This window comes from Eleginops maclovinus, chromosome 23 (assembly GCF_036324505.1).
Source record: "Eleginops maclovinus isolate JMC-PN-2008 ecotype Puerto Natales chromosome 23, JC_Emac_rtc_rv5, whole genome shotgun sequence".
In the NCBI taxonomy this organism is placed as follows: Eukaryota; Metazoa; Chordata; class Actinopteri; order Perciformes; family Eleginopidae; genus Eleginops; species Eleginops maclovinus.
In genome coordinates, this window is record NC_086371.1 from 5,332,047 (window position 1) to 5,356,963 (window position 24,917).

The window sequence follows — 24,917 nt, forward strand, 5'->3', positions numbered from 1 at the left end:
TGTAGAGCAATAACGCTTCACTTTTTTTTCCTTTTTTTTTCTGGTTTTCTAGCTGCAGAAGGCTGGGACCAGATATTGTATATTGGTTATCATGGTCACTATGGCTGTTCAGAGCATTATAAAGTAATCTCATTTAAGTGGAAAAGCTCAGAATCCACATCAAAGGTACTTCTGCCCTCAATATGATGCCAACGGTCTTTGACCTATTGTTGAGCTGCACAGTTTTCCATATACACAGACACAAATATATATACGTTGTTATATCGACTCATGGTGAAGATGTGTTTCTGCAGTGTTGGCGTTAGTTTTTTTTTTACATTTTGAAGATGCAAAGATGATGCTAAATGCAGGTATGTGGTGTTGAGATAACATCCGTAAAGGATAGTTTGTTTTGTATTTAACAAGGTATAGCACACTGGAATGTGCCGGTTTAATTACTAGAACCAAAATGTTCTCATGAAGATACTTAGAAACTGACAAATAATTGATAGTTTTGATGGAACTTAAGAGACATAAAGCATGTTGGCACCAATAGACTACCCATAAAGTCTCTGAGTTTTTTCCTCCTTTTCTTTAGAAGGGGTGCACTTTGTTTTTCATACCTGCACGTGTCAGCAGTTCGCCATTGAAAGCAGAAAGGAGGATTATTCTTAGACAAACGGGGAGGATGTGTGTTTCAACGTTCAAACAGCGTTCTTTTTCTCTGTCAAACATTTTTGTCCACAGAGTCGCTTATTTTCACAATCAAAAACAGAAACTCCCTTGCTTTGGGAGAAAGTTTGCACAAATCAAGCATTCAAGATCAGAGACTGTTCACAAGTGTCTGTTTTTTTGGGATGGGTTCCCCCCTTTGAGTCTTTGCATATGGGATGTAAACACTCTGCATCAGGGAACATTCTTTTATCTCCTCTACGAAATGTCAAACTCAAAGCAGTTGGGGTTACACAAGCATTCAGCCTTAATATTAAACATCATTGAGAAGGAGCGGGAGGAATGAGAGACTTGGTGAAGAGAGACAGAGCAAGCGGGTAAGTGTTGGAGAAAGCGAGCGACAGAGCATGATAGAGGATGGAGTTAGGGGGTTGGCTAAGCAACCTTAGTGCAATTTGTCTTCATGCAGCCGTCCCCCTTCGCAACATCCTGCAGGCCCGGGCTATTTTCCCTGACAAGCTTGTTGCCTCTAGTGCAATAGGTGATTTACCTCTCGCCATGGCACTGACCAACATCCCATTCTGGTAGCAGAGCAGAGTAAATCAAAAGCCTGGACTCCACCGTTAATCACTAATTATAGGTTGGACGGTGAAGGTTGATCCTTCCCAGGGGGCCGAGTCCCTCAGGCCTCAAATCAGACCAAAAAGAGGAGCCAAGGCCACTCCTTCCTCTGATAAATCTCTCAGAGAGATAGCGCTGGACTCAAAGTGTTTGAGTCGGCTCCAAAAGCCCAGACTTCCATCTCTCTGAGGAGTTTCTCATTCAGGTCGAACTCCAGCCCTCCCTCCTTCTCCTCCCTCCCTTCTTCCACCCGCTACAGCACTGATGGAGCCTGCCTGGTCGTAAGTCTGCCCACTTTCTTCTTTAAACTCCTCCTCTAACTCGTCACATTTCTATCATCTCGGAGGAAACGGGACTCATGGAGTTTGGTGCTTGCAGGGTATTCTGAAAGCATTAAGATACAAGCAGGCTGTAATTGAATGGTTAGAACACTATTGAGGGAGATTTTTGTCAGCGCATCCGCCCACCACCGCCACCTCCGCATCACGAAGAGCGCCAAGTGGCTTCATTGTGTGTTGATCGGCTGGCTGTGGTGTTATCAGTGTCAGGGGAGGAGGAGTATCATGGATTAGCCATGTGTGACTGATGGAAGATCCATTTTCCTTAATTCTTCTCTTTGTGCATTAGGGTAGATTGAATGTGTTTGGCTTCCCCTGCTGTGCCGTTTTCCTCATTCTATTATTGATTGACTTGTTTTGGTCAGCTTAGGTTTTTGTTTGCTTGATGTCTTGATTGGTTTCAATCTGTTTGTTTTGGTTTGTTTTTATTGGACAATAATTTGGTAAACTTCCACTACTGTGACAACATGAGATGTTTTGGGAACTAAAGGTCAAATTTCATCACCAGGGAAAGTATTACCCAAAATCATGCATACAGCCATTATGTATATATGTTTTCTCTCTACAGATTACAGTATACACTCACACTTCTGATTCAAATGTACCCTGCCTTACATACTGCAGCTGTTTTTGAGCAATGATGAGTCATTAGCAACATTACATGTGCATTTACATTTGGTTTTACATCCACAAAACAAATCTGATAAAACAGTCTGCTTGCCAGGAACTTGTCTGTTGTCTCACTTGAACTGTTCACAACCTTTACTGTCCAATGTTATGTGGAACTTAGGCCTGTTAGTCAGAGCTACAGAAGTATAACCTAAAAGATTGTTGTGATGATAAAACATGTGTTTCCCCTCCCAGCGAGCCTGTGATGTTAGACGAAAGAGTCCAAAGGTCTGATGTTTAGTTTGACGTCCTCTGGAAGGAGCACTTACTCACCTCAGTAAGACAGTTTGTACTTGATTTGTTCACTTCTTGCTGAAAAGAGGGCGATGTGTTGTTGTTCTCTGCTGCAGACCCAGGTTGCTGAGGCCTTAAGGGTCATTGTGATGTGAGGTTCAAACCACAGCTAAATACAGTAGCATATAGATGTTACAATTGTTGTAAATACGTCTTTGAAAAGGGCTGCACAACGTGAACTGAAGGAACGTTGCCCCACTATAGCTTCACTTGAAGAAAGTAGGTTTAATGAGGCCCTGTAAAAGCAGGAAATGTAAGTTTCTCATCGTTTTTCTTTTCCTTGCAATCATTTATTTTCTCTCTGTCCATGTTGGCTCTCACATCACCCCTGCTGTCTACAGATGTCAATTCTTTATTACATGCAAACAGCTCTTAACGGATCAAACACGCTCCATCAAATGATCTCTGTCACATTTTGATGTCCCCCGGGGAAATGCTTCAGTGGCTTTATGAAGTTGGTTATTTCTCTTCATGTACCATTTAAACCCACTCCTTTCATACATCAATACCAGTGACGGGTGATGTTCATGACAAGAGGAATTTCCCTCAGTGCAGGCCATCACAAGACATTTTAATCATCAATCACTGAAAGAGACTTTTAAAGGGATGGGCTCGTGTTTGCTTTTCGGTCAAAAAGAAAGACTGATTGACTCATTACTGAATGTTTGAACCTTGTTTCTTCTTCTATGTGTTTTACAGATGACTTGTTATGCAGAGTAATATTTTGACATTGGATTTTCTAAACTAAAAAGGTGCTTCATCCAAACAACACTATAATTATTGAGTAGAGTTTTAAATGACCATAAAGTCATTCAAAGATATTTGATATTGCAACGTGTGAATGGCGGCGGGCATCGCAACATGACCACTTGTAACATATGACACAATCTGATGAAATAGCTCGGCAATATACACTGACTTCATGGAGCTGATGATGTTCAATTTCTGTCAAATCTGTCGCAGGATGTTGGCGCAACAGTTATTTTTAGGTCACAATTATGGGTTGTTGCATTAAAGTGTAATGTGTTTTCTTGAGCAGCTTTCTTTTGTTTTACATAGTGGCTCTTGTTGATAAGCCTTGCGGGTTTTCACCCCAAAAAGGTATTAAGTAAATACATATTCATGCAAATAAACACACCATGTATTTAAGAAGTAACAGCGTTTGCTGAAGCAGTTAACACCTTGATTTAAGATCCCCATGCAAGCCAAAGCTATGTTTGCTGCACGATGACATCAATTATCACACAATACAGTATTACTTCTACTGTAGTGTTAATAATAAAACTGAGAAACATGCAAATATAAAATAAAATGCAAATGATCCATAGTTTTCTAACACTATTTGTGCTGTAAATTGTTTTTTTAATCAGATTTTCACCAAGATGATTTGGTTGTTTGGTTTTAATCCACCAGTTTATACAACCAAATCAAAAACAAACAGTTAAGCTCCTGGATTTATTTTAAACAACTCCACATCAGGACAAACTATAGAGTCTGATCAACTCTCCACTAACAGTATAGTCATCCAAATTTCGAGTTACACTCCGCTCCGAAGACACCACTGTTATTAATCCTCTAATTTTGATGTAATCCTGGCAGAGATTTGCCTGGGTTTAAGCACGGTTTCATTGGGCCAAATGAGGGATTAAAAGACTTAACTTGGAGCTTTTGCTGAAAAGAATATGAGTTGTCTCACGGCTCACAGTGATTGGCCTGGATCTAACAGGCCAGTAGAGTGCACACTTCCAAGAGGTCTAAACATCACACATGAGTGAGAAGGTTAAAGAAAAGCCTTCAGAGGCCGTCGGCACCGGCCCACCAGGGTTACTCTGTAATTAAAGGTGATCTCATCCCGATTCTCCGGGCTGTGGCCAGCTAACACTGGACCTGCTCTTTCATTAGGTTCTGTATTTCATGCCCTCAGGAGCAGAACAAATTGAGTCTCTGTTTCTTTTTGCTCTGTTGCTCATTACCCAAGAGAAAGATTAAAAGGCATTCTCTCACACAGGCAGCGTTGCATAATACCACGGAAGTGTACACTGTAGTGTCATCAAAACACACCAAAGGCAACTATAGCCGCTCTAACCTCTGACTAAACAACTCTGGCTTTTATGTACAGCCATATTTTCTCTCTACAATAAGTAGAAATCAACCAAAGATCACTAAAGCACATCTCATCATTACTAGAAACATTTTTTGTGGTATTGTGGGATTTCAGAATTTGGAAATGGTCGAGGTCTCGAGCTGTGTCTCTGTGGAGGGCCTCTCTGGCAGTGCAGGCCTTTTTGTTGCATGTTTCTTTCATCAAAAAGAAGGCACTCATGGGCTTTTACAACAATGTGAAGAGCCTAGCTTGTTTTAAACTATTCCAACTTCTAGATACAAAGCAACACGCTCCAGATGAGTTTTCAGCAACCATCAGACCCGCAGCATCGGTGCCTCCAGGATGTATTTCTGCTGAACTGTTAGCTAAAAAATAAGGTTTATGAGTGGTGGTGAACCCAGGGTCCTCAGAGAGACCCGATAGAGAAAGTATAACTTCCGTTAAAGGACAATTACATAAATTATGCAAAATATTTACAGAACATTTAACTTAATTCCTTCCCATTACTTTGCAAATTGCAATATTTTTGCCGCCTCAGTGCATCTTCAACTAAAAACACATCTGCCCGTACTGCACAACTGCCGCTATTTGAGACAGTGTTTTGTTCTATATTCATGTTTTCAGGCTTCATTAGGAGAAACATGTAAATTCTTGCACCGTAAAGCATCTCAGTGGGTTTATTTCTATGAATTCTGATCTGTTTTAAGCTACAGAACACCGCTTATTACTGACTCAAGTTTTTACAACAAACTGAAATTGCCGTCACTTGAGTCCGTGTCCTGAACATGAACTGTCTGACATTGTGTTTTGTTTTTTTTCCTCCTCTCAACAGATGTGTACCTGCTCGCCCTCCCCGATGACCAGAAAGTGAGCGTCACCACAGTAACAGTCGGCCAGAGCGCCGTATTGACGTGTGCCATCACAGGAGAGCGCAGGCCTCCCATACTGTGGAAGAGAAACCATCAATATCTGAACTCCCTGAACCTGGCAGACATCAATGTAAGAGCCGGCATCAGGCCCCCCTGATTGTATTGTTTATAGATGGATAAATGGGTAGATAAGTGAATGTGTAGCGGATGCATGGATACATTATATATGTAGGTAGATACATAATGGATACTTAATGTGCAATGGCTCGAACAAATGCAGCCAACAGGTCTGATTATTGTGTTCTCGTGTTGTGATTAGGGCGGCAGCTATCAATTATTTTAGTAATCGAGTATTCTACCGATTATTCCATCGATTAATCGAGTAATCGGATAAGGCGTTTTAGGAAAATGTTACATAACTGAAGAGAGAGAGAAAGTATATGTAATTAGCATAATAACAAAAATGAGCTCAGGCTTTCACAAATTGACAGCAGCATTATATTTCCAGTGGTTATTTTTCTTAGCAAGTTTTAGCTAACTTAAGGACATCATAACCTGTTGCCACCATTGATTTGTGTTCTAAACTAGCCATTGCATACAGCCATAATTAATGTACCCTCTTTACTATCCTTTATCCCAACTAGCAAACATAATGATAATGATAATTATTTATGTTTAATGCTAACGTTAGCGTTACCTTGTGCCGGGTCCGCTCCGTGGAGTACTGTTGTGGTACACGAGTTCAGTTTTGCAATAGATACACTGTACACAGTTTTTTTCCCTTTTCAGTGTGTAATGATCCTAAACTTTTGACAGTTTATTTATTTTTCTTGTTCCCGCTCTTCCGTTCACTGCCTGCTGTTTTTTAATTCCGCCATTTTGACTTTAGCGCCGTCAAATTACGTTTCTGTCTACTTCAGAGCCGTCTCTTTCAATGGCTCTGTTGTGTAAATCAACACAGCGTTGTCCCACTAATGATCATCCTAGAGAAACACAGCGCCGCCGTTATATAGAGCTAGTTATATGGAAACGGAGCCTCGATTCAGAGAATTTGCATCGAGGAATTTTAGTAATCGAGTTATTCGAGTTACTCGAGGAATCGTTTCTGCCCTAGTTGTGATGCATCATTAAGTCTTAGCGACAGAGTAAGAGCAGTACATCTCAGATTATTTCATCCTGTGTTTGTCTCTTAGCATACTTCTTTATTTCTCTGGCAGTGGCTCAGATCACAACAGTTTATTTGGCTGTTGGCGCCGGCTTGTGTGTTGTGGGTCTGATGGTAATCCAGGATGTCAGTTTGTGTTCTTGGTGTTTAGAGACTGCTCGGAGGGACAGGGATTTCAGGAAAAGAAAGCAGATGAAGAAGGGGGCACCAAAGGGTTTCAGCCCTAGAGGAGGGACCTACTTTTACAACTCTGTGAAAGACTATGTGTGTCTTTCTCTGTGTTAATCTGCATGCACAGCCCCATGTGTCACTTTCATCCACATCAAAGGGAGCAGGGGCACTTAACAGGCGAGGTGCAGCAAAAAGGCAGACCTCTCTCTCACCTCGACCCTGTTTCGCTCTCTTGTGTGTCAGTGCTGACCAAGATGAGTGTGATACTGCTGTGCATAATTAAGTCAACACTGTCGCAGTAGATAAAGGGAGAGCCAGCGAAGCCACTAATGTAACATTAAATGTTGATGACCCTTAAAATGAGTAAGAGGCGCCCAGCTGTCGCCAGTCATCCTTGGCACCATCAACTGGCTCCAAACCAGTGCACTGCATGAAGGGTGGCTTCCAACCCATTGAGTCATTTTTAGAGTGAACGCTTTTCTACCATTTTACACTAATTTATTCTTGTAATATAGTATGACTGCTTCCAAGCAACCTATTGACAGAAACGATGAATAAGTGCCGGGTGTAACGATAAAAAAAACGAAATGTCAAGTCAGATTATTTCTCGAAAACGCTCTGAATATCTTATGGGAGGAAAAGACAGGTGTGAGGTCTTGTAAGGTCAACACACACTTTGATCTATCTTTCTATTCCACACCCTTATCTCTTTTTGCAGATTCCATACATCTAGCTCATGTTTTGCCTGAAAACACAAAGCCGAGTTCAGAGGGTGGTCTTTGTCTGTTTCACACACAGTCATCAGTTTCCTGGTGATTAATATCAGATCTCACTCAGGTGTGCTTTTATTCAAATGTCAGCTCAGGGATGAAAGCTTCTGCTGACAAACGCTGTTCAGAATATCTATTGTAGATATAGAAGCTTTGTGTTAAGTTCATTTATACTTGGACTAGGGAAACATATAGGACGATTCATCCTTGAAAAATAATGTTGTATTAAAAATGTTCTTTTTCTTTTTCATTTAAACTTTCTCTGTGGAGTCATGCAGGCTTAATTTTCTCTCCTTTAATTGAGAGGGGAAAAAAGAAGCCGTGTTGGTAATCAATCAAGGCTGGGCCTTTTGTGGTTTGCAACAACCCGGAGAAAACATCCACATTTGATTTCTCTCCCCTGAACCCATAGCCTGAGTTATACATCAAAGATGGAGAGAGCAGAGAGAAGGATGCAAATAACACTTCACATTTTAATTAACCCCAAACCACTTTGGTACCCTTAGGATCTTCATATTGCCTGCATTCAATGTTGTTGCATGAAATTACCATCCCTCTCTCTGCGGTGCAAGAGGGCACACTGGGTAGATGCCAGTGCATTTTCATGGAGTGAGGCTGCATTAAACTAGTGGAGGGACTAATCTGTGTCCTCAGTTTGAGAGAACGTGCTCTACTTTGACCCCGGAGGTCTGCCATTGTCAGATTACATTTTTTTTTGTTGGTTTCTAACTAAGTCTGAGTTTGCAACCTCTGCTAGGGCCCAGATTACCTCCAGAACACCACACAGCAACAGCATGAATCAGCACGGGTCTCGTGTGGCTCATCAGGAAACTGTGTGCTTGCCACGCAGCACCAAGACAAATTACCGACGGAGCATTAGCTGCACGCAGACTTAATCCAGATTTATTTTTGGCTCTCAGACTTCCAGTCAATCATTGTTGTCCCTTCCAGAGAGGAGAGTGGATTTTGCCCGCACCTGGCATCCACAGCCTAATTCTCAATTACCTCGCAGACACTTTCTGTATAATTGCAGGCTGTTAATATTTGTGAGCATCCACTGCCAGCCTTAATTAGAGTAATATTCCTATGTGTACACATGGGAGCTTTATGCAGTCTGATCTTGCTGGACCTTCCCATTTAAAAAACGTGGTTATTTTAGAAAATATTTTGGACATTCAGACTTGCTGATGCACACATTAATCCCAGTGGTGCACTTGTATCCCGGAGTTCAATAGAGCCTCTCTAAATTTTGACAAAGCAGCTTACTGTAATTCTGTGAAGTTGACAGTTGCTGGCTGTTGCATCATCATCCAAGGCTGTCAGTATTTCTATCCTCCCCGAGTGGCCAAAGACAGTGTGTGTGTGTGTGTGTGTGTGTGTGTGTGTGTGTGTGTCTGTCTGTCTGTCTGTCTGTCTGTCTGTCTGTCTGTCTGTCTGTCTGTCTGTCTGTCTGTCTGTCTGTCTGTCTGTCTGTCTGTCTGTCTGTCTGTCTGTCTGTCTGTCTGTCTGTGTGTGTGTGTGTGTGTGTGTGTGTGTGTGTGTGTGTGTGTGTGTGTGTGTGTGTGTGTGTGTGTGTGTGTGTGTGTGTGTGTGTGTGTGTGTGTGTGTGTGTGTGTGTGTGTGTGTGTGTGTGTGTATACATTCGTTTTGGGGATACTGATTCTGAGCTGGAAATAGTTCCACCGATGAAAAATAAATTTGATTTTTTGTAATTCTTATAAGAGATTGGAAATCCAACTCTGCCAAAGTTTATTTTGTGGAAAGTTTGATACTTTTGTTTACGCCGCTTCTTTTTGTGACAAGAATTTTTGCTAGTCACTCGTCTTGTTTTGCCTCTATTGATTTATTTTTTTCTTATGAAGGACCAACGTCTCTGAACACATTGCATTTTTAAAAGATAGAGCATTTGTTTTAAAGACAGCTTAATCTTTATTTCTACTTTCTTATCTTGTTCTTTGGAATATTTGATTTTATCTGAAATGATGTTTCAGTGCCTTATTCTAGTGAATGTAACATTATCTATAATTGTGGGGATGTAATATAAGTACATTTAAATATATCTGATCTTTCATCATTTCTACATATGGTCTTAAGTGCCACCATGTTTTATAATCAGATTAGTAGTGCCGTTCCTAGAGGAACATTTAATAAAGCTGTGAAAATTCAACATTGAATGGCAGATAATGAATGAATCTTACTGAATTACACTGTCATGTTCTATTATATCTACAACTTCAATCAAGAAGTTTATATTTGTTAGTCCTCGTTGAATTAATCATGTTGATCAGGAGGTCAGAACCACACTCATGGATTATTATGTACAAGTTGTATACTGTATTATCGTAACATTAGATCTACGTTAAGCTATGAACTGAACTTTTCCTCAACACAACACCAACACTGCTGTAACCTGTGTCCTTTAAAATCTATATTTCTTGTGCTTTTATTGAACTAAACTTCCTAATGTTTGACCTCTGTTTTACTCCCTAACAGATCCCGTCCCAGGTAGGGTGTATTTGGTTTTCTTCACAGCCGACTGACATTTCTTCACTCTTTTGTTTATTTTCCATTCACAAAAACCACAACAGATGCATGACGCACACGCTACGGACATCACGTACATTGACTTTGGTTAACGTTATGTTCATCCTAAACATGCTAAACTTAACACATGAAGGGTGAGGATGACTTAATATGTGTGCATTTATTTCTGCAAACACCAATCAGATCTCTGTGGTATTCAAGATATTCAATCCGCTTCACGACTGAAATGTTCAAAGTATACCAAATAATGTCCTAAACCGCTTGGCAAACAGTGGAGGAACATGTAACCCAGTGGAATAGTGTGGCTCATTTTTGTAAACAGAATTGAGTTTGTGATGCTCGCAGCTCTAAAAATATAAATGTATCCCTACTACTGTGAGCAATAAGTAAACACTATGAACAAGTTCTGTTGGGACTGGTACATTGGTAAAAAGTAGTTGCAGTGTGAGTGGGTGTGTGACAGTGGGGGCTGTAAATGATTCAGGCAGAGCAATGGGAATAAACATGCTGGAGCTTTTTAAATGGCATTCTTAAGAGCTATCAGTACCAAACATTACATTCCTCCATTATATTGGGTTGTAGGTGAAATACTGGCACCTGAGTGTGGTTGAATACCACCAGAAACAAGTGAGACAGAAGGGAGTTTAAGTGAACCTGACTTATAGTTTCAATCCCCTCTTTCAAGCTTTGTTACCTCAGTATACTTTCATTTTAAGGAAACATGATTCTCTCACTGTGAAGGGTATTTCCGCTCCACTTCTTGCACAAAGTTTCATCAACTTCTACAGAGGTTCTGAAATGCCTCGTCAGTGTAGCTACACTATGAGGTGGCTCTTGAGTGTCCTTTCATTTGACCCGGCACTGACAGCTTTATTAATTATAGTTTCTTGAGGGCCATGGCCTATTTGTAAATCCACCTCTACCCGCCCTTGTCTCCCTTCCCTCTGAGTATCTCCTACACCGGCCTGCTCAGTCTGCTGAGAGCTGGGTGCTGCTGATATAGCTTAAGCACGGGTGGCGAGGTGAGGTGGAGGAATCATGTCGACAGCCTCGGCCGTGGCTCGTTCCACCCCTCTGAGTTTCATTTCTCCCCCCATTCATTTTTCATTTAAGAAGGTGACACAATATGCTCTCAGCCCAAGAGGCCAAGACGCACCATCGATTTCCCCTCATATTGTGAAGCTCTGATGCTTCACTCAGCTCGAGCCGTTACCGAGCTCCCAGGTTAGATGGCAGCACACCGGGACGAACTGATGAACACACCATGTTCCTGTAAACACGACGGAGGACTCCCCACCTGTCTGTTGACATTTAAAAACAAGCTTAACACCGAGATGTAAACAGCAAGCAAAGATGTGATCAAAGTGTTAAACACCCTTTAATGAGAAACTTCCCTTTTCTTTAATGAGCTCTCCTGACTTAGGACTGGTAATTAGGCCTGAGTCTTTTTAATAAAAGGAAGCTGTTTTCAGTAACAAGCGACGAGGAGCACAAGGGCAGATTCTCCGCCATGCTAAAGAGCAAAGGGTCGCACCATTAAACGAAACCTGAATGATTTTTAATGCATGGCAGCGATCGGGAGTGAACACGTTTTTGCACTTGGCCTTCATCAGGTTGGTGTGCACTGAAGAAGACTAATGAAGGCAGAGAGCCGGAGCATGTTCACTCCTGGATGTCAGCTGGTAATTTAAAAGTGGGCACAACCTTTCATTTTGACCAAAGGCAGTTATTGTGTTGTCCATGGAAATGTATAATATAATCCTTTAAAATGGTAAAATTACTTTCGTTTTTAAAATGTAAATTAATTTCAGTTTTTTTCATCAAATTAAGAAACACACAGTTTTTGAAATTCAAGGATAATCTGTAACGGAACATTTCTTTATCTGCTCTGAGTACTAAGTTAAAACTGCACTGTAATATTTAATTGTGATGACTTTACCAAGGCCAATGTACGAGTTATTTTTAGAAAAAGGAAAATATATGTGTATTAAGTTTCTTACTCATAAGTAAGTTATTATGTATGATAGTCAGTAACCTCTCTCAATTACTGAAAGGCGAAAGCAGACATTGATCACACTTCAGGCAGCTATAGCAAATCAACCACATGTTTTTAGCAATACAATGCTCAACCACAAAAGGATCCTAATTACCTTATTTTTGAGCAACATCTTCAACACCTCCTGTAGAGACAATATATTATACTTGTAATAAAAACAGCTATAAATAGGGATTCAATTAAAGCAATGCGGCTTAAATGAAAAAGTAAAAAGAAAGACTAACTCAAGCATGAAGAGAAGTGTAGATCGAAAGAAATGCATGCCGAAAAGGAAGCTTATCCAAACGTCTGAAGTATCTTACATTGTACATCGCTTCAAACTAAAAATCAGCCATCACGGCCAATACTGTGCTCTTCTGTCATCTCTAAACACGTCGCAGAAGGCGCTTATTATACATTGTCTCTAATGCAGCCATTTTGGACCCAAATAGGCTGCTTTGAGCCAACTCTTCACTTTTTTAAGTTGAAAAGTACATTATTCTAAAGTTTCTCAGTAGAAGTTAAACATTTGTACTTCTTATAAAACCGAATAGGATGACTTTTTTGTCAGAAACAATCAACACCTTCTTCAGTTTCTTCACTTCTTATTAACATAATACCAACATAACACTATATAATAAAGAACGAGATTACAATGACTTGCCAGGATGACTTTTAACTGCAGTGTGAACCTTAAAAAGGTGGCGCACATTCGCTCTCTGTCAGGCGGATTCATCACACCAGCACACCGTCTACGGGCTCATTAGTTTTAGGAGCTTCCATCTGAGCAACCCCTGCATAAAGTGTCCTCCACTTTGCTCTCTTTCCTGGTCCAGCACCTTTTTCTTTGTGTTACCTGACATCACAATCACAACATACACAGCATGAATTAATCCTGTTTTTATTATAGACATGCACATCATAGGTTTGGATGTAATACCATCTTTTGTTTTTGCTTTAGAAAGGCCACAAGAACCAAAGAGCAGCATGTTTGGTGAATTTAGGGGACATTCATGTTAACCAAATCTTACAAATGGGGACAATGACATTACATATGAGCAGTAGGAGTTGTTTTAATGGACTGGATGTCTGCAGCACTATGTTGCCCTGTTTCTTATAAGCAGCTAACCTTGTGTAACTATATGCTTATCAATTAAAACCTCAGTCCCTCCATTAGATCACTGTCCTTTGATTGTAAAAAAAATCCCACGTACCAGAAAACCATGTTGTGACTTTAACAGTTCTCATTTCTCTTATGTGGCACCCAGTAGCTTTACCTTTTGACTATGATTGATGAACATTATTCCATAATGTGCCTTTTTTGGACTGTTGTAATGTTTTTATTTTCTTTGCTACGAAACATGTTTACCTTCTCATCTGCACACTCTTCATTTCCAGCCTCCAATGCTTCCAAACCTCTCTGCTGCACTGTGGGGGATAAAGACCACTAATGCCTTCTGTAAGTCATTAAGACTTTTCTCTTCCTCTCTCTTGGCAGGACTTTGGGGACGATGGATCGCTGTACATCACCAAGGTGACCACGACCCACATGGGGAACTACACCTGTCACGCTGATGGCTACGAGCAACTCTTTCAGATCCACACGCTCCAAGTGAATGGTAAGAGGCTGCTACATATAAATACACGTTTATAACAAACACTGTTACAAGTCTGTTTCAACCTTTTTCACTTTTCCTGTCTGCTGTAAGCTGTTTCAATCATTTGTACTACTAATGCTTTCCTGCTTTAAAAAACTCAGAAACCAACAAGTTGCATTTTGATTTCAAGATGGCATCCTCTTTTTTTCTGCATTCATTTGATGGAATACTGCTCTGTTTTCAATTAGCAAAAAGCAGATGTATTTATTGCACAAAGCAGAAGCGTCATTGTTCTATCATAAGGAGATCAAATGCACACAACAGCCATCGGCTTTGAACAACAACTAGCTTTAACGTTCCTTCTAAAATCTCTTCCTTATCCGACTAACAAACATGAACACAACATGTCTCTGATTCCCTCCGGAGCAACACTCTGCCAGTCTGCCAGCTGCTGTCACTCAAACCAGAAATTGACACTCCCCTTCAGGGTGATTAAAAAAACTAGCATTTCCCTAAAGACCTTTTTTTTCTTCCTTCCAATAGTCATACAATAATATCAAAAACACATTGGCATTAAGGGATCAATGTATGGATTCTAACAGCCATTGTTTACTGACGGATGGATATGGATATTTGGATTCTCATTATGTGTGACCTTCCCTCTTAAAATCAACAACCCATCAGAAATTACAAGTAATTGACAGAAGCTTCTGTGTTTACCCTTTAACCTTCTGTGCCGCCATATGGTAGAGCACACTTTGATTCACTATATCTTATTGACATATCTATGAATATTAATGAAAGCCCAAAAGAATGTCAACCATCGACTCATTTAGCTTTGAATTGCACATTCAACCTATATACACATATGTTCTTTGTATCATTTATTTAAAGTGCCTCAACAGACAGTATATCAGCATTCGCACACATCCATACAGAGGTAGCAGCTGAAATAGTGCTCAGGGACACTAACATTCACACACATGCACAAGTGAAGCAATTTGGGGTTAACCATCTTGCCCAAGGTTACATTTACATATTGTACGTGGGGGTTGGGAATCAAATCTCTGACCTTCCGATTGGTGGATTGTCCCGGATAGAACAAGTCATTATCTTAGCACTCTATCACTGCCTTGTTATTTGCAATATAACCTTTACCATAAACAGCAGCACTGATCTCACATGTTGTTTATTGTCTAGTGTCTGTGTGTCACATTCAACCTATATCTTCACATCAGTTTGACTGAAGGTCTCGATGCCCATTATCTGTGAAGAGTTAAATATTCCACTTCCTGTTGATTAGTTGGTCCATGAACCAGTAATGTGACTGTTGAACATAGAGCGTATAAAGAGGGCAAAGGTGAAGAGTCTGGATAGAGGTTTTTTTTGTGAAAGAGCCCGATTATGGTCCTAATGAGTCGAATGTGAAGAAATTACAATATGTCAATGCGGAAAGCTCTACATCTTCATTACAATTGACAGACAGACAGTTCATTAACGTTCTTCATAAGGATTACTCCAAGGTTAATTGCAATGATCTACTGGTCTTATTATACCGAGTATTGTGTTTAAGAAAACAGAGTGAATCTCATGAGACCCCGTGACTTTTTGGCGGTAATTGACACTGAAACTTGCAGCTGACCTTTGTTAAGGCAGACTATGAATGTCACATTTATAGTCTGGCTGAAGTCTCCAAGGACCGTCCTATCTCCCTGCCACGACTGTGAGAATTTCTAAAAACTCAATTAAGAAGCAGCTGAAAGAGTAATTGTGGGAAACCGGAGTGTCCATCACTCAGAGGTCACATTTGAACGACAGGATATACAGTACGTTTTATTTAGAGGAGAGGATGAGATTTAGACTGGAAGTTCTTTAAGAGGAACTTTATCTTTCCCTATCAGCAGGGAGAGAGATTTCTGTAAGCTTGTGAAGTATGAGGAGGATCATCCTGCATTTCCAAGCTTTAATCCCTACTCTCCCCACTCACACATGCTGAGTCATCACTCTGTCCCATGTGGATTTTACACATGCTTTTTTGTCCATGTGAGCTTCTTTAGTTTTCTCTACCTCGTGCTGATGAAAACACTGTCAGACTGTTTTCATTTTACGTGTTTTATTTTGATTATTTATTATCTTCTGTATTGTCTGCTCTTTTTCTATTACATACAGCCCTCTCTGTGTTGTTGTGACCCCACTTTACCAAGTGTGATCAATAAAGTTGCATCTAATTTGTACTGCGGCTGTGAAGTTGGTCCACTCTCCCGTCCACTTTAGCAGAAAATAAATTGTTGTTTGGGGTAAATTAATGTGAGTCTCAGTTCTATCCTCAAATACAACAACACGGTCTGCTGCTGGAAAAATATTGTAGTGTTCGACTTTGGGAAGCTGCATTCATTTTGAAAGCATGATTTGAAGTGTAAGTGTTTGTGATAGGTAAAATATAACAACTTGGATCATAATGTTGTGTTTACTCCTCCATGGCAGCATCATATTTCAATGGTAGCTGCAGCTGTTTGCAGATATATATCATACATAACACACACATTACTGATGCAGCATACATGTGCAGTTATTTATCAATGTCATACACAATCACTCTCTCACTGTTTTTGAGAATGATTGCTGCTGTTTAAAGAATAACCACCTTATCGTGGTGGGGGATGTGTGCCCCTGTAACTCGGGCAATAACGCCGCTTCAAGCTCCTGAGGTATGGGGCTCATTAGAAATGTTATAAAGACCAGATGGGCCATGTGGACAAGTCTATAGCAAACCCCTAGGAAGTGTGCTGGACGTTAAAGCAAATTTTCATAGAGGTGTCAGTTTGGGATGTCATTGGTCCCATTTTTCCATTGACTTACACTGGAAAAGAGACCTCAATCTCCCACAGCATGTGCTATACATACAGTATTTCTTTATCGTGATGCTCTACCCAATAGAAACACTTGAATAGCCTTTATTTAAATGTTTGGGGTGTAAAAGTTGTAAAATACGCTACAAGCTGAATTTAGAGTCATTTTCTCTCTCCATTCATTTGACTGAGCGGAGTCCAGCAGTGACTGAGCAGATTGGAGGCGGGGCTTATAGAAAATGCAAGTGCGCATGCTATATGGGCCCAGAGCACAGATGATCCCGGTTCTTTTTTTCTGTAACGTCAGGCCATTTTGTCTTCCAGCAACTTCCATAGGAATGAACAGGGCCCCGACTTCAAATACTGTATCCAGGTGTTTTTATGCATCCACGGTTCTGCTCATGAGGCAAGACTGTCATCATGTAACATGCAGCTAAAGGACGTGGCGTTCGGATCTCTGGCTCGAAAGCTCGTCCCAAGAACCTGTGATGTCATGTTTCTAGTGGGAAGGGGCCAGAGCTTCAGGTGGAGCCAAACCACGGTTATATACAGTAGTTGAGCTCACCTCGATGCACAACAGCAGCTCAACAAAGAGAATCCTTACACAGGGCTGGTCTGTTGCTGCTGAACTGTAGGGGGATACTCATCTTGAAGTTTTCCACGAAGGGCGTGAGGGTTGCCCACATATGACAGCATATTGCATAGGAGGAGGCCTCTGACTGTTAGCGTGCCAAGGATCTGAATAAGAATAGACTTACTTAAGAGAGTGTGAGCCACTTGGGACATCATTGTTTTTACGTTTTATTTTGGGATTGGGTTAACGGCAAAGAAAGCAGGTATTGAGATAACTTAAATGTGCAATGAAAATGCGTCTACTGAGAATTGATATAACCTTATTGTCACTACACACTGGCAATAATGCCAAATATTATTTGGAGTATAAGCTGTTTTTCTCTGTATGACACAACAACAATCCTTAGCTTCAAGACCATCAGAATGAACAGGCAAATTCAATTCATCATAGACTGAAAAACTAGCCTGCAGCCTGTCAGATACTGTATATACCCGGGGTTATTTGTTTTGCTCTAACTAGACAAGAGCGATCGAATATAAACAACATGTTCAAACATAGTGTACCTGCCAGAAGACGACCTTCAATGAAGGATGTTGTGGTTATTTTCTGACCTGCGGCCATACGTGTTGGACTGCAGGCTTTCAAGTGATCACCGCTGTGAACATTGAACTAAAGGTATTCCTGCTGGGAATGATCAAAAACACAGTCTGTATATTTATATACTTTTCTAAATCCATTATATTTGTCTATTTCTGATTTAATTTTGCAACATTTACCACAAATGTTTAGCCTTGTCAATTGATTGTGCAATCCACTCGTGTTTTATTAAAACAAATACTGTTATTAAAAGAAGTCACACTATCACAACCCTGGTAACATATAGAGCAGAATCGCTGATGATATATGATGCTCTCAGGTGTCTTGATTCATTTAAGCAAGCTGTGGATGCAATTCCCTCTATTTAATTTGTATTATTTTACTGTAAATAATAGATAAAATAAAGTGCCTATAGGAAAAAGTGGCAATTATCACACACTGAAGACGACACCTCAGCATTGGTTTTCCCTGAAGATCAATTAAAGTATACTTCTTAATTGCAGTCGTAGATAGTGTCTTTTAATAGCTCCAGTTGTTTTTATCCTTTAAAATAACTTTTCGAACAGCTATGTGATGCATCGGATGCTCTGTGGATTAAAGAGCTGGATTACTCCCACATGTCCCTCCCTCTTGAGGCATGACATTCAGGTGAGAGAGTGATCACTGCTGAGAGGGGGAGCTTTCATCACTTCGTGAGCATATTATTCATGGTGTGTGTCTGTGAACGTCGGTGTGTGTGTACAGTCTGTCATGGTAGTGTATGAGTGATTGTCTGTACACATGTGATGGAGAGGACACGGGATCTTGTGTGTTTTTCAGCATTATTCACGGTTACCTAGTGAGCTTTCATAATCCTATGGTGATGACAGACATGTTTTTCAGAGACTCGGCTTGAGTTGCATTTGTTTAAAGTGTTGTAGCAAGTCTGAAAGGCTTAGTTAGACCTCTTACAGTATTGTGATGGGGAAGTGGTGTCCTGCCATGGAGTTGTTGTGTCCTTTCACTTGTGTGTGTGTGTGTCTGCACGCTTGCTCATCTTCTAGAGCACCGTGGCCGATTGGCGCCCTACTGAGTGATTGACGACAGGCTGGGGAGCTTTATGATGGAGCTGTCAGCCCCGCTGTGTCGCATTCTCCTGGCAGTGGCTCTCCTGACACTCTCAGAAACACATCAGAATGAAGCTTCTCTCACATCTTGTCTGAAATGAGTTGTGAGTGGAAAAATCCCACCGACCGTCTCACCCCCTTTCAAATGCACTACTGTCCGGGCAAAAGAAATAGGGAATTGAGTTAACACGTGCACATTGTGTATGGAAGTGAAGAATTTTCTAAAGGCAGGGAACATACTTTTCCTTTTGAGAGGGGAAAAGAAGAGTTTCATGGTTCTCATGGTGGCTTATGAAAATGCAGATTTACTGCAAGCGAGGGAACAACATTTATTGATGTCTTCAAGCTGAAAACTGCAAGCTTCCGAAAGGTTTTTAATAATTGAATCGATGCATTGATGTCACTACTTCAATGTCTTTGAATGATAATGTATAAGAGTCACTTCAAAGAACGCAGAAGAATATCTGTAGTTTCCCTATGAGCCATCAGTATTGGTAGGTAGAGGTGTATAGCTTATAAACAGCAGGGTGCCGGCTGATTGCTCAGGTCTGATGATGTCATAGGACAATCAACACTTAAAGTGGCAAAACTTACTTAGAACCACATGAACACCTTTAAGCTTTAAAGCCAAGACACAGTGAGACATCTTTCTCAAGACCGAATCAGTTGTTAATTGTTTGGTTTCGCAATTGGTGAACAATTGTGCCTTCCACAGTCATCTCGTTGGAGGGAAACCATTCGAATGTGGCGCAAATCGATGAAGGATGAAGTTATTTGTTTTTGTTTAAGGTCCCTCTGACCTTAAAGTTAACCCATTAACAATCTATACAAAAATGTCAAATAGGTTTAAATGATGAATACAGTGACTGGTTGCTGGAGGCATATACAGTAATTGCAATGTTTTAATTATGGCTATAAAATCCACTCTCTTGCTCAATATTTTGAATGACTCACCTTTAGGCATATTCATTCAATTATCCAATCAAAAGGGATTTGGGGCGTCCTGTAAAATCCTTGCTTCCTTGTGGTTTGTTGTAGTTGTCGGAGCAAAGTCCTGGTATGAAGTGGGTGTGTTGGTTTAATTTCCGAAATATAAGTTTATGGAGAGGACATACAGTATGTGCGTAAGGGAGGTGCCGGTACCGCCCTGCAGCCTGCATTTGCTTGACCATGTCTCTTTAGATTCATCAAATCTGAAAGACTCTGTTTTATTACAAAAAGATGAAGACGTTCTGGCTCCTGTTTCACTGTCATTTGAATGTGATCTCTTAACAAATTGAAACATCTAACTGCAAATGTTATAAAAATGGTTCATTGGCCGAGTGGAGCCACACTGAGCTTCAGCTGGCACACCGGTTCTGTATTAGCGGTAGTTTTGAAACCACCTCCACCTGTGCCTGAAATAAAATAAACAGGCCTATTTTGCCTCTACTGTTACATGTGTTAGATATCGGTGGACCACATTTCAAAACACAAATACAATCAATGAGTGACAATGTATAGTTATTATCCTTTTCATTTTAGTTTTCATTAGACTTTCATCCTTCAATACTAGGGGTGGGGATCACCAGGGTCCCCCATGATACGATACTATGGCAATACTTAAGCCACGATACGATAGCACTGTGATTCTACGATATGCTAGGTATTCCGATACGATATATTAATATGAATAGTTTATATATCGCGATGCTATGCTGTAGGCAACATTGTAATTCAAAGCCTCAGATTATCTCTGTCTTAGTGTTTTAGTCAAATAGATTTACCCTCTTGGCTTTAACCCACTCTCATCTTTCATTGTACCTTAAGGGAGATTCTTGACCCATATCAGTGACCAGGTTTACATGTAATATAATCAATAGACATCCACAGCAGCTCAGGGTGTACTTGCTCTCCCTTATACATGGGGGGAATTCACTGGCAAGAGTTTTTTCCTCAAATAAATAAGGCATGACCTTTATTGAGCTCAATGGGCAGCTAGTGGGATTTCAGCAACATTTATACAACTTGTCTCTTTCTACACAAGTCTCTGACACGCCTCTCCCATCCCATCCCCCTGAGTCACCATCAGTCACATTTTCACAGTACAGATAGATATTCACAGTGACAGGAAAATCTATACATGCTATTTCAGAAAGTGTTTCAGGCTTAACATTGAGGTGAGAAGTGATGAACGTTTTTAAGAAATGTTTTTAAGCAGTACTGCTTTTTAGGAGCATTTAACAGTTTTCAAGAAAACCATTACTTGATTATTAAGAATAGGTTGTTTTTCTCTGTAAATTGATTAAAACAACACTTGCAGTTTTGTCAATCTCATCCCCAGTGTTTTGAGTATCTATTTTTCATAAAATAGCTTATCCCACAGGTTGTTAATTACAGTAAGAGGCTAACTTGAATTCTCTGAACATCTCTGAAAGAGACAAGAACCAGGCTCAGCATATCCTACTGTGAATGCAATCCATGTGTCCTTTATTTGCCTCGTAATTCTCATTCTTTCCATACACGTATTACCTTTGAATTAAACAGAGAATATTTAAAGGGTGTATAAAAAGACAGTTATGTGTGTAATTATGTCGTGCTGATCTGCGGAGGAACCTCTCTTCGGTGTTTCAGGAAACTAGGCTGGGATTGAGTTTTTGGCAGGCAGTGTGACCCTCCCATCACAGATGTTTGGTTGAATTAGGTCCATGAAATCTACAGAGGACTGCAACTTATGCTCTCCCTCAGCCAAACGTAGACTCATTCACAGCCCAGATTGCACCTGCACTTACGTGCTCTGTAATTACACCCCTCCACACACTGCACCTACTCTTTTACTGCAAACTATCTGACACCTGTAGCGGTGTAACCAGCTCTGATTGGTGATCTTCAGCACAAAGTACCAACCAGTTCCATCTTCTCAAATCTCACCTGCAATTCACCCACAATTGTGTGTGAGATGAGGTGTGGGCTCAATGCCATGCTATCTATGTTCTATCAGTTTCAAAAGCATCGAAAGATATTTTTATATACTGTATAGGACACTACAAAACACAATCCGGATCATAAGATCACTACCCTCTCTCACCTGATAGATTCTGAAGGATAGAAAAACATGGAATCACACAAAGACAAAAATAAATATGACTAACTTTAAATTGAGTTATTATAAATGATTGGAACTTGAAAGCATTTCTTGGTGAAATCTACTTTTACGAAGAATGGCGTTGTGTATTAAACCCCTAGGTTTTCTCTCATCCAGATGCATTTTCTGTGTTCTTTTAGCATATTCAACACATTTCTGTTAAATGCAAAATTACATTATAGCAAGTACTTCAATGTAATCTGACCATGCTTTTTTCAAATGCATTTTCTCTGAAAACACGTTAATTCCAGATCAATAAAGCTAATTGTAAAGCATCCAGTGGAAGTAATGCATTTAAATATATGCTTATTTTATATATATTTCAGCTGTGCTTAAGCTTTTGTTTAACTGAAGTGTCTGTCGCTGACTAATGAACCCATTACTGACCAATGTGATGGTAAACAGTTTTTCTACAATAAAAAAAGTCTTGTCGATCTCTTGTGCTTTAATTCAAACACACTAATTAATGCAACATTGTTAGATTGCGTGAGAGGTTTTATTAATGAGGCGCTCGAGTTAGTCCGGTCGGTCTTGCTTGCAGTATACAGCTGTTGATTTATGGGCTGTTGTGGTTGTGGTCCAACAACAAAGGTTAATGCCATGTGCGCCCTGACCCCCAAATCTCTCCACAATCACTCCATACTCAAACAAACAACATCATCGTGTACAGTAACATTTTACAAATGATCATACATCTTTAAATACTTACATACTGCTCATAACGTCCCATCAATTTGCAACACGTTGATTAACTCATTGCATTTAAAAGAGCTTGAGAGAAAGGAAGTGTTGCCCTGCCTTCAACATAAGCACTTTATATGGACTCTACTTTCATGGTTTTGGCGTGAAGAGGAACCTTATCATCTTGGTTTTGGATCATTTGGGTCAGTGCAGCTTCATTTTGTAACATTTCAGACTGATTGAGTGTGCTCAACAGTCGAGGAAGATTTGGTTTCTTGCTGCACTTACACTTTTCTGGATTTATTAAGCTTCGCTATCTTCATTAATGTAAGGGAATGAAAGTGATCCCCTGTAGAGCTGCAATCATTATTGAGCAGCAAACTTCCATTAAATAGACGATAGAGCAAAAAATCCTCTTGTTTGAGCTAGCAAATGTTGGGCATTTTTACTTAAAAGTAAATCAAATAATGAATCACTTCTCAGAACAGTAACCAGTTCATTTTCATCCAATAATCTCGAGGTATAACCGCTGTATTACTAGTATCAGATTTACCTTCATAGCTTGATTTCAGAATTGATCTCCATTTTTTTGTGTCAAGGTTACTAGCTTCTGCGTAACTTCACAGATGCCATTATGGACATAGGCTGTAGTACGTTTTTGACCAAGAAACAGGCAGGTTCTTGGATGTTTGGTTGGCCTTAAGGGTGAAAATACAAGACATGTAAATCACAGAATATACATATTGTTTTATAAGTATATAGGAATACTGACAGATGCATCTATAGATTCAAGCAAGAACAATCCACAGAGTCATTTTAACAAACAGGAGTGTCACAAAGTGATTTACAGTAAACACTGTACACAGAAATGAAAGGAAGGATATTAAGACCACAGAAGGAACATGAGCTGCACACACACAAAGAAAGCGTTGTATGAAAGGTGTGTGTAAGGATATTTAGTGTCAGTGATAATCTTCACTCAAAAAATCGTAGAACATAATTCCCTCCATGTGTTATCTTCTGTGAACATTGTGAAAGCTAAGGGTCTAAGTGTCTCTATCACTGTGATTGGTAAAGTAACCTGAGTGTCTTCGGAGTCCTTGGTGGCCCACTCTGGATGGCGTGTTGGCAGTGAGGTTGACACGAGCTCCAAAGCCCGGGAGTGCGCTAGTTACCAGATGGCCGTGGCAACAATCTTCAGTCATTTCGCTCACCTTGCCTATAAGACTTCCTCTGACCCAGCGCCCACAGGAAATGGTCTCTACAGCACGTCTCCTGCCAAGACTCTCGCTTCTATCTCACGTCTCTGAAGTCAGAAAGGAGGACACTGATTTGGGCCACAGAGGCTAGGAGAAAGTGCTCAAAACAAGATGGCGAGATAGAGAAATGTGACGTTCCTTCTTAGACCCCTGCCAGGATGTCGTCTCATATGTGACAGGCTGTTATGGAAGACTCACGCTGCCTTTTGGTGGTGGCTCCGTAAACATTTAATTGTCACAGTCCAAGTTTCTGTCACCATTTCTTTGGGTGAGTGTCCTCAGAGATACTGCTATCCCCTTTTATGAAACGTTTTATCATTGTTATGCTACCCAGAGACGGCTGCTTCCTTTAAAGGATTATTCAAATTCATTCTTTTGATATTTTCCATGTTTTGTGGAGCAAGACTGTAACTATTTAGCCACCGGGTATAAAGCATAACTTGTGGCGTATCCTCAGCCACTGCATAAATGCATATTATTAATGTTTGTATGTGTTTTATTGATTCATGTTGATTTGCGGTTCTTGGAAATACAGTATGTAGGAGAGTTCTTAATGTTTGTTTGTTTTTGCTTCGGGGTAGGGTAAAAAAAGTGAAACTCAGAAATGACAGAGGCACAATGTGAAGGAATGAGTGCAGTCAGCTTTTGGCTCAGTTTGCAGACGTGAGCGACGTTTAGTTTTTGCCTTTTTTGTTCAACAGAGATTTTGTTTTCTCCACTTCTATCCCCTCATTCCTCGCCTGACAAAAAAAGGTTACATAAGATCAATGTCTACCAAGCAAAATCAATAACGTCCACATAGAGGTTCTCTCCCTTATTTATCTATCTGATTTGTTTGGCTTCACGGTTAACCTTTTCTTAAGGCATTGCCCGAAAATAACACTGGTTCTTATGGATA

General features: G+C 40.3%; 1 protein-coding gene across 3 annotated transcripts in view; it reads left to right on the forward strand.

Moving 5' to 3' along the window:
- Positions 1-24,917, forward strand: part of fstl5 (follistatin-like 5) — a 151,067-nt gene that overhangs the window by 91,390 nt on the left and 34,760 nt on the right. For all 3 annotated transcript variants that reach the window (XM_063875755.1, XM_063875754.1, XM_063875756.1), the window contains 2 exons: positions 5,510-5,676; positions 13,730-13,850. In XM_063875755.1, the coding sequence (XP_063731825.1) occupies positions 5,510-5,676; positions 13,730-13,850 (288 nt within the window). The remainder of the gene's footprint in view (positions 1-5,509; positions 5,677-13,729; positions 13,851-24,917) is intronic.